Source organism: Zea mays, chromosome 3 (genome assembly GCF_902167145.1).
Source record: "Zea mays cultivar B73 chromosome 3, Zm-B73-REFERENCE-NAM-5.0, whole genome shotgun sequence".
NCBI classification, from domain to species: Eukaryota; Viridiplantae; Streptophyta; class Magnoliopsida; order Poales; family Poaceae; genus Zea; species Zea mays.
The window spans coordinates 182,780,092-182,794,293 of record NC_050098.1 but is presented as its reverse complement, the minus strand read 5'-3'; the positions used below and the strand labels follow the sequence as shown (position 1 = coordinate 182,794,293).

Genomic DNA, 14,202 nt, shown 5'->3' with positions numbered 1-14,202 from the left:
CATTTTCAACAAGAAGATTATCATGATCAAATTTAATCTTAGTATAGTCTTCCTTGATTTTCACTAGTCTATCTTTCAACTCCCTATTAGCTTCATTTAACTTGTCACATTTATCCTTAGCATCTTTTAGGGAGGATGTGAGCTCATTTACAGTGGATGACATAATTTTGTTTTCTTCTTTCATTTCATCACTAGCTTTCATAACTATGTCATATTTGGCATTCAAAGATTCATTCTCATTTTTTAACTTATCACATTTAGCTTTTGACTTCCTAATGATTTGAGTGTATTCTTTTAGCAAGTCAGCTAGTTCATCATAGGAAGGTGAAGCAAATTCATCATCACTATCACTATCACTATCATCAGTAATATCATTATCATTTTGTACCTTCCGTTCACCTCTAGCCATGAGGCATAGGTGAGAAGTCGATGATGGCGATGGTGATGGTGAAGAGAAGTCCCCAGCGGTGGCGGCAACTTTTTCATCATTTTCTTCTTCACTTGAAGAAGATCCACTTGATGACTCAATGTCAATGAGCCAGTCACCAACAATATATGTCTTTCCATTTTTCTTTTTGTGGAACCTCTTGTGCTTCCCATCCTTCCTCTTGAAGAATCTCTTTTCCTTTTTCTCATCATCGTTGTCATCCTCTTTCTTGCCCTTGAACTTGTTCTTCTTGGGCTTGTTACATTGATGAGCAAGATGACCAATCTCTCCACAGTTGTAGCAATCCATTTCAGAGATGGGCTTTCTTTTGCTGGAAAAGAATTTCTTCTTTCTTGAATCAAATTTGATGCCTTCTCTGTTGAGCTTCTTTAACATCTTGGTGGTCTTCCTCACCATCAAGGCAATGTTAGCATCAAGGTCATCATCACTTGAGGATTCTTCCTCAATTTGTACTTTAGCTTTTCCTTTTCTTTCTTGATTTGCTTTGAGAGATAAATCCTTTCTCTTGGAAGATGACTCATCCTTGTCATTGATGTGCATGTACATCTCATGAGCATTGATCTTTCCCAATATCTGTGTAGGTGTGGTAACTGAAAGATCCATCTGATGCAGCACAGTGACAATGTGTCCATATTTGTCAATTGGGAGGACATTGAGAATCTTCCTCACAACATCCGGTTGTGAAATTTGTGTAAGCCCCAAGCCATTTACTTCCTCTACAAGAATATTGAGACGTGAGTACATAGCATTGGCATTTTTATTAGCAAGCATTTCAAAAGAATTTAACTTTCTAATAGCAATGTGATATCTCTCCTCACGCTCACTCCTAGTTCCTTCATGTAGAGCACATATGTCCATCCACAAATCATGAGCATTTTTATGATTTCTAACCCTATTAAACACATCCTTGCAAAGGTCTCTAAAAGGGTGTTTTTGGCCTTAGCATTCCATTTCTCATAATTAAACTCTTCACCTACAAGATTTGTGGGATCTCTAGGTTCGGGGAATCCTTGTGTGGCGGCTTTGTAGACACCAATGTCTATAGCTTCTAAGTATGCTTCCATACGAATTTTCCAATATGGAAAATCGTCACATCAAAAACGGGAGGAGGTCCATCCCCACCGGACATCGATACTCTAGCGGTTAAGCTAATCTAAGGGCAACAAGGCTCCGATACCAATGAAAAGGATCACGATGCCCAAGAGGGGGGGTGAATTGGGCTTTTTTTAAAAATCAACAATAATTAAAACCTAAGCAAGAGCCCAACTTCACCCCAACAACTAGCACTTAAGAGAATAATACTAGAAATACAATAGTGCTAAGACAATACTTCAAATACTTGCTAAACAAATACACAATGTAAAATGCTTGAATTAAGTGCGAAATGTAAAGCAAGGTTTAGAAGACTCCTCCAATTTTTCCCGAGGTATCGGAGTCGGCACTCTCCAGTAGTCCTCGTTGGAGCACCCGCGCAAGAGTATCGCTCCCCCTTGGTCCTCGCAAGATCTCCACGGTGATCACCGAGCTCCCAACGCCACTAAGCCGTCTAGGTGATGCCGATCACCAAGAGTAACAAGCCGTAGACTTTCGCTTGACCAAGAGAAGCCTAATGCAAGTGGTGTGTACTCTAGGTGGCTCTCGCTAGCGCTAATGAGGTCCAAATGCGGGATTAAGATTCTCTAATCACCTCACTAGGCTTTTGGTGCTTGCAATGTTCTACCAATGTGCAGGAATAAATGTGGGCAGCAAGACATTGAATATGGTGGGTGGAGAGGGTATAAATAGCCCTCACCCACCAACTAGCCGTTACCAGCATCGTTCTGCGCATGGGCGCACCAGACAGTTCGGTGCGCCACCGGTGCGCCAATGGTCGACTCCAACGGCTAGTTCTGACAGTTAGCTGTTGGGCAGATGGCACACAGGACGGTCCGATGCGCTGTCCGGTGCGCCACTATAATTCAACTAGTGAACCTTGCGCTCTAGGGTTTCTGCGCGGGAGAAACCCTTCCCCGGGCCAACCTGGCCCCACCTGACAGAGGGCGCACCGGACAGTCCGGTGCCCCAAGGCTAGAAACCCTAACTTATATTTTCTGCTGTTTTTCAAATCGGTTTTCGTTCTAACTTGTGAGTATGTTCTAGAGTGTCACCTAACACTATATGTGAGTGTGAATATGCACCAACACTACACTAGAACTCTCTTGGTCAAACTACTCATCGACAACCCCTCTTTATAGTACGACTAAAATAAAATAAAAGACCTAACTATATCACGAGTGTCCACAACTCCTTGACACTCGGAATACGAAGACCTTCACTTTGTGTTTCGTCGCTTTAGCCATCGCTTCGAGTTCTTATCTCTGGGATTGTTTTTCACCGTTGTAGTACATCTACCTGTAATGCGACCTAATTTACCATTTGTCTCTGCAAAACACACGTTAGTCACATATAACATTACGTTGTCATTAATCACTAAAATCAACCAGGGGCCTAGATGGTTTCAGGCACCACGGTGGAGCAAGCCGATGAGGAAGTGGATGCACGCTCCGACTTGCTTTCACCTTGCGCAATGGAGGAATGCTTGACGTCAGCAAGTGGCAATACGGAGCAGGATGATTGCCAAGGGAGTGGCAACCTTCTTATAGCGGAGCACGAGTGGGACGGGCGTATGCAGGGCGGCTGTCGCGAGTGGGGTGGGGTGGGGGAGGATCGCTGCTATCTCGGTGCAGGGGAAGCGTGGGTGGGGCGGGCGCATGGCGCGTGAGGGGGATCGCGGGCGCGGGGGGCGAGGGGTTGACAGCGGCTATAGAGATGGAGTGCGGGAGCACGGTGGCGGGGGAGCGCCCACGACGGAGATAGGGCGCACAACAACTATTGCGGAGGGAGCGCGTGTGCATCGTGCGAGCGCGGCGAAGATAGGGCCCACGAGGACTGTTGTGTGGGGGAGCGCGTGCAAATCGCGCGGGTGAGGAAGTGCGAGCACAACGGAGATAGGGTGCATGGCGGCTGTCACGGGGGAGGGCGGGCGCGGCGGCGGGGGAGGCGGGGGTGGGTCGGGATCTCGGGTGGAGACGTAGGCGGCTTTGGAAAGACGGACGCGGGGGCATGGTGTCGCGAGCGTCCACCTTACAGTCTTAATAGTAGTAGATATTTGATTACATAACTTGGTAGCTAGACAAATGATGGCTAGAGAAGGATTTTTATTTTAGCTAATATGTGCTCTTAGATGATTATAGTAGTATTGATACAAATATATTTTACCCACGAGTAAACGGGTATGGGTAGTACTAACCCGTACCCGTCTACCCAACAGGTAGAGGTTGTTGCCCATTAACATACTCGCGGGTAAAAAAATCATCACGGACTCACCTTTATATCAAGTAAAACCTATTAGATATTCGAGTTTCAGGTACCTGTTACATCCTTGATGTTTGAGAGTTCGTAACAGCTTCTTATAGCCTGACAGACAAAAAAAAAAGGAAAAAAAAGCTGAAACAGGTAAAAAAAATGGGCGGACTCCGGCTGGACTTCAAAACCACGCGTTGGATACACTCCGAAACCGCGGCTTGATTTCACTTGGCCCTCTAGCGTTGTTTGGTCAATCCTCTCTCTCCCTTCCCCATCTCCCCGTACCCCAAACCCTAGGACGCAGCGCCGCCGCCGTAGCACCCCCACACGCAGCAAGATGAGGCCGCGCGGCAGGGGCGACGACGTCGAAGACGACGAGGATGAGTACGAGGACATCACGCCCCCTCGAAGAACGCCAGAGCCTGAGGCCGACCCCGTCCGCTCGCCCTCGCCCTCGCCCGCTCCTGCCCCCGCCCCACCACATCCCGCGCGTGCCCCTCTCAGCAGTCTCGTTGTCAGGCCGCCGCCGCAGCAACAGGAGAACGGCGGCGGATCCTCCCCGCCCTCATCCTCCGCCCGCTCGCTTTCTCCCAGCACCGGCGGACACCGAGGCCGCGGGGCCTCGCCCCCGCGGCGACGGCGGGACTTCTCACCGCCGCCTCCCCGTGGTTGGGTGAGGCGCCGGTCGCCGCTGCCGCCACCGCCGGAGAGGCGGCGTCCTGGGAGCCCGCCGCCCCAGCGCCGACGCTTCAGCCCACCGCCCCGGTCCCACCTACCGCGGCATCCGCGCTTCCACGATGAGCAGGAAGGTTTGTTGCAAATCCTCCAATCTTTCTCTTTTCTTGCAAAATGTTTATTATAAGTCATTGGAAGCTCGATCCAGTTTAAGTCGATTTGTACATCTCCTTATGTACTATATTGCTGTTTTCGCACACCCGTATTTTCTTTACTTTATTTTTATTTGATTCTGATTAATGCGCGTTCTGTGCGATGCTGATGATTCCTTACCTTGAAGGATACATCTCTTTTTTCGTTTTGAAGGATTAATCTTCTTTATTACAACTAAATGCACGGTTGTATTTCTTGTGGTGATATTGATTGGAAGTCATGTGATTTTACATAGTTATGTGGCGACTGGCGATATATGTGGAGGACATGATGCTTGTTTTAAGCTATGCAACACATGTATTTAAATTGCTATCAACTTATTCCATGGCTGTTCCAATAGCAGCACCTTTTTATTCTTTTAGGGCTTCTGTGCTATGTTCAGATTTCATCAAGTGAAAGTTATGCAATGGTGGTTTAGTTATGTATTTGCTCACATATATATTGTCCAGAGATGATTTTGGCTCCAGAACTTCAACTCTCTTTTTGATTGCAATCGCAAAGTTTACAAACAACAGTTGCTGTTGCTTGTAATTGCTAATACATATTGGAAATCTAATGACCAGCTTGTTGTTGGAATATACTAATATTGTATGGGATGGATATAAATACTTTTGTGTGCATTAGTAGCTGAAGTTTGAAAGATCAACTGCATGGACCAGGAGCAAAACAGAACAGATATGACATAGTTTTGATGATCATTTTTATATGTTTCAAGTTGTTATTGCAATTGGTTCTGTTGCTTCTAATGGGTTGAAGCAGCTAGCAAATGCTATCTGAACAATCTCTTATATTGGTCTAAAGCTCAGAACGGTATTTGTGGTTCATGTTGCTTGATATATTTAATATGAAATTGCCATGACTCTTAGATGTGTTTTCCTCTTTTGGGTCATTTCATGCCTTATTTGCAAGAAGCCATAGAAGATATGAATCATATAGTTTGTGTCATATTTCATATTAATAATGTCAAGTTTGTTTCCACAAGATTTGCATGATATGTTGTTATCCTTGTATTATGCATGATTCCTCATATCTTAGGTGCTAATGTGCTGTACAATTTGCATCACTCAAACAATGAACCATTTAGTGAAATTCTTTTACCTGCTTCTCTCTTCTGTTGATTTTATTTTATTGTAAATGTAGAACTGTGCTTTTTTTTGTTTGAACTGTTCGCTAAACAGACTGCTCATCATCTTTGAAGTATAATATGCATAAATAGACTGCCCGTTACCTTTATTTGAAGTATAGTATGCATAAATAGTTATATTGATCTTGTGTGCAAATGCTCATCATCTTTGAAGTATAGTATGCACACAAGATCTAGCATTTGAGGAATTGTCATGGAGTACAGTTAAGACCTTTATTTAATAGTATATTAGTATTGTGTTATCATCATGATAGTTTTATGGATACTTTATAACTATATTATATATTTTTACTAATTTCTAGTTCAGTTTATTCTCAGCATTTCAGCTTCCTTCATTTACCAAATATAAGTGGTACCATGATTTCATCATGTTACACAGTATGTCTCTTGACATCTAGCAGTATCCTGCCGCTATATAACTGCTAAATGGTTTATTTTATATAACTAGATATATTATTGTTAATTGTTAAAGAACCATAATTCTAGGAAAATGTTTCACACAGTGTGAATGTCTGAAACCACCTGATATGCTTGAAAAGTTGTTAATATCTTCTAATACTCTGCTGGCTTGGATGTCCAGTGTAATTGCCAAGCACTGCAATCTCCAGTAAAATATCAAATGAAGTATGGAGTTTGCTGTTGTACTGGAACACTTTCCAACTTGAGTTGCTTGGATGCCATTCCTTTTCAAGGAGGACATTATTGCTGATGCTTTGGTATTGTGCTACCTGATGGTTTGATTAAATTTTCCAGCATAGTGATGTGGAAGTATTCTGCCTCGCTGACACAAATTTTATGAAAAGGCAGACATTTGCATGTGCAGTATGTCGCGCTCTGAAGTTTTGGAGTTTTGAGAATTGAGATAACATCGAGTGAAGGAATGAGATGGACTTGAGGTCATAGTATTAACACAACTTGGGCGTGTTAGTGTTTAGGCAATGCCTAGCAACATAATGAGTGGAATTAGCTTGACCATGGATACGTAGAAACTTGAGGAGGACATCATCACTCGCCAGTTGGTCCGTACTGTCATCAATATTTCAACCGTTGATTTTTGGAGATCAGGGCAGAAATCAGGAAGCTGTGGTTCCAGTGCTTATCTAAACTAAAGTTGCATGCTTGATGTTGTTAGTATGGAACTGGGTTTAGACATTTATAATATGAATTCGAAAATGACCAACCCACCCTTTCGAGTTTTTTTTTGGTAATTTGTGTTTTCTGCACAAGCCAAGTCATCAGGTATATTTTAGACGTAGGATTATGCCATTTTGTTTGCCAGTCTTTGAACAACTTGTTAGATGCTTCAGAGGCTGGGACAATGACGTTGGGAGAAGAATGTAACTAGCTGTTCTAGAGGCTTATTTGCAAGTGAATTGCTGGGCATATTCACATCTTCATGATTTGAAGCCTCAAGGATGTTCATATAGCATCGATATTGGAGCTGTCTCCTGTGCAATGTGAGACATTCCAACTACTACTTGGTATACTTGTAAGCTGAAGTTGCTTTTACAGTCGAGAAACAGAACCAAGGTGATTGGTGTGGAACACCACTTTGTAGCATTCACAGTAACATAGCATTCCTGGTGTTTTACCTTTTCCCAGTTCAGGTTGGAAGTTGGAACTCTTCAAGTAGGTCCCAGTGGGGATTAGCTTCGTGGCACTTGGTGCTTTCTTAATCTTGTGCAGTCATGTGGAGGGAGAAGTATTCGGTCTTGAAGCGACCTCCTTGATTCTAATATTTGAGATGCCATCAAGAATCTGTTGCAGTGGTCTATATGTCATTGACCTGTCAAATGTTTGTTTGAGTTAACTTGCAAATGGAATTGTGGGATCCTACATTGGCTAAAGGAATTAAGATTTTCTTAGCAACATCAACTCCACTCTTTGGACACGTAGCTACTAATTACACCGTGAACTACCAGAAGGCCGCTATTCAGTTGAGCTGCAGTGGCAATGGTATTTCCTTCTCAGAAATGTGGACCTTGCAATTATAACTTCGTTCAGCATATGAAGAGTAGCTCTTCTGAAAGTAGTTCTCATGAAGTGGTTGCCTGTTTCAGTTCCATGTGACTGGTGTAAGCATTTCTTGCTGAATGTTAGTTGGCTTTATCTTTTAGTGCTTATTTGGAATTTTTATACTTGTTTTTCAGGATATGGAATGCATGCAGGCCCTTCGCCACCACGCAGAGCAGAAGCCAGCAAATTTGATGATGATGTTAGTCCACGTTACACTCATGGATATCAAGGGGGTGGTAGAGGAGGTGCAAGGTTCCGAGAGGGTCCTCCACCATATGGAAGAGGTAGATCATATGGGAGAGGTTATGGTGCTCCACATGGAAAGGATTTGATTAATATTGATGGAGAATATGTTCACCGAAATGACCCAAATCTGTCGCCAAGAGAAGGTGATTGGATATGCCAGAACCCTAAGTAAGTTGCTTTTTAGCCTGTCAAGTATGCTTATTAGTCTCTTAAATCTTGGTTTTCTGATTTTCGTCTTGCATTTTGTCAGTTGTGGAAATCTCAATTTTGCTCGGCGAACTCACTGTAACAACTGCAACAAGTTCCGCTATTCAGCACGTGAAGCATATGAACCTAGGCGCAGCCCTCCCTTCAGGAGTTACCCCAGCCCTCCACGAGGGCCTCCAAGGATGGTTGGTCCACCTGGTGATCGAGCCCCTGCAAGAGAGATGGCCAGGTACAGATCCCCACCTCATGGTTGGGGAGCAAGTGATCCCAGGGCATATGCAGGTCGATCCCCTCCAGAACGTGCAGGACGGTTTACAGATCCATCAACTAAGGGAAGAATGGGCTTCCGTGGTGAGCGTGACCCAAGGGACCGTGTGAAATATGAGTGGTCTGCCACTGATGACTACGTTCAGAGGGAGCGCCCATATGATGGTTATCTTGACAGGAGTCGGCGTCGCTCAGGATCTCCTCGTGGTAACTGGGGAAATGATCTGCGTGACAGAAGCCGCTCTCCTGCACGGAACAGGCCTATGAAGAGTTCCTTCACCGGAAGAGGTCGACCTGACGACTATGCTGCTGATCCATATGGCAGCCGAGGGAGACCCAATGGTATGGAGGCCGGCCGTGGGCGTGGGCATGCTTACAGAGCAGGCAGTGGTCCGTACCCTGGTGAGACTCGAGGTGACCAACGCGCTGCTCCACGCGCTAGGAACGAGGATGGCTATTAGATCTTCATGAAGCTGAGTGACGTCATTTTGTCTTTGTTGGTCAGGAAAGGAGAACCTTAGTCAAGCTGGAGCTTGAGAATATCTGCAGCTTGTAATATTAAAGATCGTGCACACATCCTGTTCCTGCATGTTGTGGAGTTATGGTTGGCTTCTCTCATGCTCAGTGGTGGGATCTATTAAAGGGTCATGGGTGGACACATATACACCCAATAATTTCTGCAAAAAAAATTAGTACTCATCAAGTAGCAAATAACGTTCTATTGCCGTGATTCTAAGCGTCTGTTTAGAAGTATCCAGTTTTTAAGAAACTGGTTTATGTAAATTGAGGTGGTTTATAGAAATTGGATTCCCATTTCTTAAAAACCAAGAAGCTGGCCACTTCTAACTAAAAAATAAAATTGCTTCCAAATAGGACCAAAATATTTTGACCTTACCATTTGTGATCATCAATGATTGCCTTTTCAAAAACCACAATCAGCATGCAGGTGTACAATGATGGCATTTGCGATCCAAATTTATTCAGTGGACGTTAACTCATCTTGACAAATAGATTAGGCAATTCAAGAGGATGATGGCATGGAGTTGGTAGCAATTGAGAATTCTCGCTGAACAATGAAAATTGCAACTTATGCTTAGTTGTTACACTATGTTTCTCTTCTCTGTAAGCATATCATATATTGTCAGACCCGGATTTAAGGGATAAAGCCGGATGCGTCTCATATATATGCTAAATAAGAATATCAAATATAATGACAAAATGTATAAAGATAAATGTCACAGGTATTATTATTACATAACAGAAGTCTTACAAAAATAGATGATAACAATAAATCGAACTAAATATTATTCTTTCGCGCCATCAAGCTGACTGGAAGACGCCATCTAGATGAGCTTATACTATTCGTTGTAAAGCTCCTCCTGGACCACACGTTCTTCTCCTGTGGGGGTTTATATATCACAAGGGTGAGCTCACAAAAGATCATAACTCAACAAGTTGTGGGGAATAATGTGCATGAACTCACCAAAGATGTGAGTTCATGTGAAGTGTAAGATTGATCAACAAATAGGGGTTAAAGCTGAGCATTGCTTTTAATAAGTTGGTCAAGTTTTATTAGCAGTTACTAAATGTAAGTAAATACCAAACCAGAGTAATAATAAATTAGAATTAATAATAAACCACAATGCGATGCAAATGACAAATTGAATTTAATCCTATAAATTAATCATGCGAGAGTCCTGAGCTGCTCATGACCGCGAGCACGACTAGTATACCAGTTTTACACTCTGCAGATGTACCCACAAGTCGTGTATCCCGTCCAGCCAGATTTTGCAAGGCCCTTAGTCACTTCCGAGGTTAATGGCTAGGTATCCACTACAGACCTTTACAAAGTTCCACTAGCTTCAGAAAACCCGCTACAGTTTTTAGGAAGAGCAATGCAGGAATCTCCGTCTGACCGCCATCGCAGCAAAATCAACCCGAGAACCTCCCTACACGCCTACACCCCTACTGCCCTTGCCCCTTTGGGGTAAGGTAGTCCTCCACTAGCTTTCCTAGTTAGTCAGCCAAGTGCGTCCCATTCCACCCTTGTGGTAGCACGTGTTTCTCAAATTAAGCTCCATGTTCCAATTAACATAATAGTCTTATCATGAACAAAAATAGAACAATAATAAAGAATGACCATGTGTAATAGTTATCTCAACACCCAAAACCATATATAGCAATAGCAAAGACTACCCAAGAGTTCAGGGGTTAACGATGTGTAAAGTTGACCAAACTAGGGTGACCTATTGGGTCCCATCAAAATTAAGCCTATGCATGATAAAATTATTATAGAGAACATTATTGGGTAAATAAAAGTGGTCAAGGGCACAACTTGCCTTCAATGAGCTCCTGCTCAGCAACTTCTACCAACTGAACACTTGAATCCTCGGCCACTGGCTCGTCTACTCGCCACAATACAAACAAACATGGTACAAGGGAGAAATTAACATCACACCAAACATGAATACATAATACATAATACATAATAATAATCTACACATCGTAACGAGATCGTAGGAACAAGAGTCACTAAATTCGGAGTTACAGATTTTAAGTTATGATTTTCTGAAGTCCTTATGTGTTTGGTACAAAATTAATTAAGTGATCAATTTTAATATGGTTTTCATGCTAAAACAGTGTAACCAAGTGATAAACAATATTAATAAAAAATTATTGCAACTGGAATGGTTTTAAAAAAGAGTTAAAATGAATTTTCTATAAATTAAACAAGTTCCTGCAATTATTTGTACACTAAAAATCATTTTCCAAATGAATTTCTATAATTTATTCACTGACTGGACTGCCCTCACTACGTAAAAAGTCTATGACTCAGGGCACACCTGCTGTGGACTGCGGGTTAATTCTCTAAAAACACAAGGACACTTTCGCAAAATCTACACATCCAGAGCGCTAGGGTTCCCAAGAACCGATGGATCCCGATCGGACGGTCAAAATTAAATCTAGCCCTCGGCAAACCGGTACACATTCTAGTTCCTCGGATCAGCGATCAAGGGCCACGGTTTAACGCTTGCACGATCTGATCTCACCCCCACATCTATGGTCCAACGGTAATGATTAGATCCGTAACCCGGTGAACCGGTACGAAATCTCTGCCATCGGATCAAACCTCAACATTCCAGATTCTAAGTAACCTACATGGATCTACACCCGACCGATCGAAATCGGACGACGTACGATCTGCCCACCCGAATCAGTATCCCCTCATCAATCTGGGCCATCGAGCTTTAGATCGACGGACCGCTGTTAATCAGCCTACTCCCGTTTACCCCGACGGCGGCGCCGCCCACGGTGCACGACGGCGCCATCACCGGCGCCCGCAATTCTCACCCCTGCGCAATGAAACTCAACCCCAAAACGTTCTATGCATAGCCGAGGACAAGTCAAACGCTAGGGACAAACTTACAGGGGAAAGGGTACGCGAATGGGGCCTGACCACGCCGTGCAGGCTCCGCGGCGGAAGCCGAACGTCCGACGAGCAATTGCTTGCGCGCAATCAGCTCCCCTAGTCTGACGACTTCACGAATGCTCCAACGAGTCGCGACGAAGCCCTAGGCCGAAGCGCCGAGGATAGTTCGCCAATGTGGGCGGAGATATCCGGCGGCGACCCTCTCCACTCTCGGTTTTTGCTTTTTACGGCGCGACACACACAGTGATGGTGGTTGCAAGTCTCCCGTACGAGTAGTCGAGGGAAAACGCGCCCTAGGTCGGGTATATACCCCAGGTAGGCCACCGCAATGACCAACTCCGAATTCCACGCCACGCGCGCGGTAGGTTCGGCGAAGACCGGCAGAGAGATTGCACTGACAACGTGGGTCCACACGTCAATGATACAGACCGGGAAGGGCGTGCTGCCAGTTGGGTCCCTCACGCCAGAGAAAGCGAGCGGTGGAGCGGATGGTCAAGCGGGCCCCAACTGCCAGTGATACACAGCGCGTGCGCAGGTGCGGTAAGACTGACCCGCGGGCCATGGGTGTCGGCGCGTGGTCGTGAGGAGACGTCGGTCGCGCGGAGAGTGAAGTTAGTGGGCCAAAATGAAGATCCGAGGCCCAGGTAGGTCTTTCCCCTTTTTCTTTTTTCTTTGTTTCTGTTTTCTTTTCCTTTTTTGTTTTTAGAGTTTAAATTTAAATTCGGACTATGAACTTATACTCATTTTAAAAATATATATAAATTGAGCACATCAATATGGGAGGATTTTATTTATTTATACATTTATTTCTCTGTTTTATATAGTATTTTCCTTTTCTTACTCCAATTCTAATATTCAATTTAGGTCTTAAATTCAAATTTGGACACTCATGTATTTCTGTTAATATGATTTTTATTGTTATCAAATGCGCATACAAATAAACTCCAACATGATGCATAAGTTATTAAAGTGTCATTGGCTAATTACTCATTCTAGATGTGGGTGTTCACATGTGCTAATGAATAGAGGCAAAACATAAAAAGGAAATTCATCTCCCTTTTTATACTTTTACAAATTGGCAAATTGGGTATTACATATATGCTTCTTAATTATGAAGTAATTGGACCCTGCGGCATTTGACTGAGAGCATTGTCTGAGTTTATTTCTTACTCTTGTACTACATAATTCCTAAACCCATGTTTTGTTGCTTGTGCTCAATTTCATCTAGATAATTATACTATCTTCGTTCTTGAATATTTATCGTTTAGTTTATTTTTGCACTAAAACACAATAAAAAAAGGACGGAGAGAGTGTTTTTGTGTGGATATGGCGTGTTGATGATCTCAAATTCTCAGTTGTTCATTTAGCCACGGATGTACCTCATTCTGAATGTAAGCATGCGCAACATGTCATGAGTGGATTAGTGATGTGTTGCAAAAGTAAATAATAAATTTAATCTCCAGCACTCTTATTACCTGTTTGGGATGGAATCCGTAGGGTACAAGAGTACTCATTATGGTTCTTTTATTTAGTTAGATTGGATGAACAAAATAGCTGACGCCGGTTTTATGAATGAAATTTCTTTGCATGTTAACTGGACAAACAATTATCATGAGCAAGTGCCGCAAGCACGTGGTTTTCTGAAGAGAGGTCCACATCCTTTGTTCATATCAGTGGCGGACGCAGGACAAGATTTAATGGAAGAGACGAAAAAACACATGACAAAAGCAAACATTGTAAAAAACTAGTGCTTCATAGAATTAAAGTTTTATATTAATACACAATATAAGTTCAAAAAATAAAACTATAAAAACAAAAGAAGCAAACATATCGCTAAATTTTTGACGACCGAATCGAAACCGTGTGTACATTATCGAATGTCGATCTTTTATGGGCAGAAGCGCTAGAAAAGAGGCGCGGTTAGATGACGTCTTCAGTTGAGAGCCCGCCAAGCTCGCCGGTTGTCGGGGATAGTGAAAGTTCCCTTTGTCTGGAAAAATGATCTAGATGTCGCCTAGAGGAGGGTTGAATAGGCGAATAAAAAATATTACTTTAAAACCAGAGTTACTTGCTCTTGCTCTCAACAACACTTCCTCTCTCTCTCTCTCTAAAGACTTATAACCGAGCCTCTACACAAACTAAAGAGATACACAAGAGAGGGAGAGAAAGAATATGATCACTTGATGTATCGACTTGTTGGCTGCACTTCTG

The 14,202-nt window shown here is 43.3% G+C and overlaps 1 protein-coding gene across 1 annotated transcript; it reads left to right on the top strand.

The window, feature by feature from the left end:
- The first annotated feature begins 4,005 nt into the window (after nucleotides 1–4,005).
- On the top strand, nucleotides 4,006–9,150 carry LOC100280706 (uncharacterized). Its single transcript, NM_001367138.1, has 3 exons — nucleotides 4,006–4,602; nucleotides 7,976–8,255; nucleotides 8,338–9,150. Exons 1-3 carry the CDS (start codon nucleotides 4,131–4,133, stop codon nucleotides 9,020–9,022), a joined length of 1,437 nt encoding a protein of 478 aa, NP_001354067.1. The 5' UTR covers nucleotides 4,006–4,130; the 3' UTR covers nucleotides 9,023–9,150.
- The last annotated feature ends 5,052 nt before the right edge of the window (nucleotides 9,151–14,202 follow it).

Excerpts from the sequence above, each read along its gene's own strand:
- LOC100280706 (NM_001367138.1), top strand. The coding sequence starts at position 4,131 with ATGAGGCCGCGCGGCAGGGGCGACGACGTCGAAGACGACGAGGATGAG. Across the intron at positions 4,603-7,975 it reads CTTCCACGATGAGCAGGAAG|GATATGGAATGCATGCAGGC; the intron begins GTTTGTTGCAAA and ends CTTGTTTTTCAG. Across the intron at positions 8,256-8,337 it reads TGGATATGCCAGAACCCTAA|TTGTGGAAATCTCAATTTTG; the intron begins GTAAGTTGCTTT and ends GCATTTTGTCAG.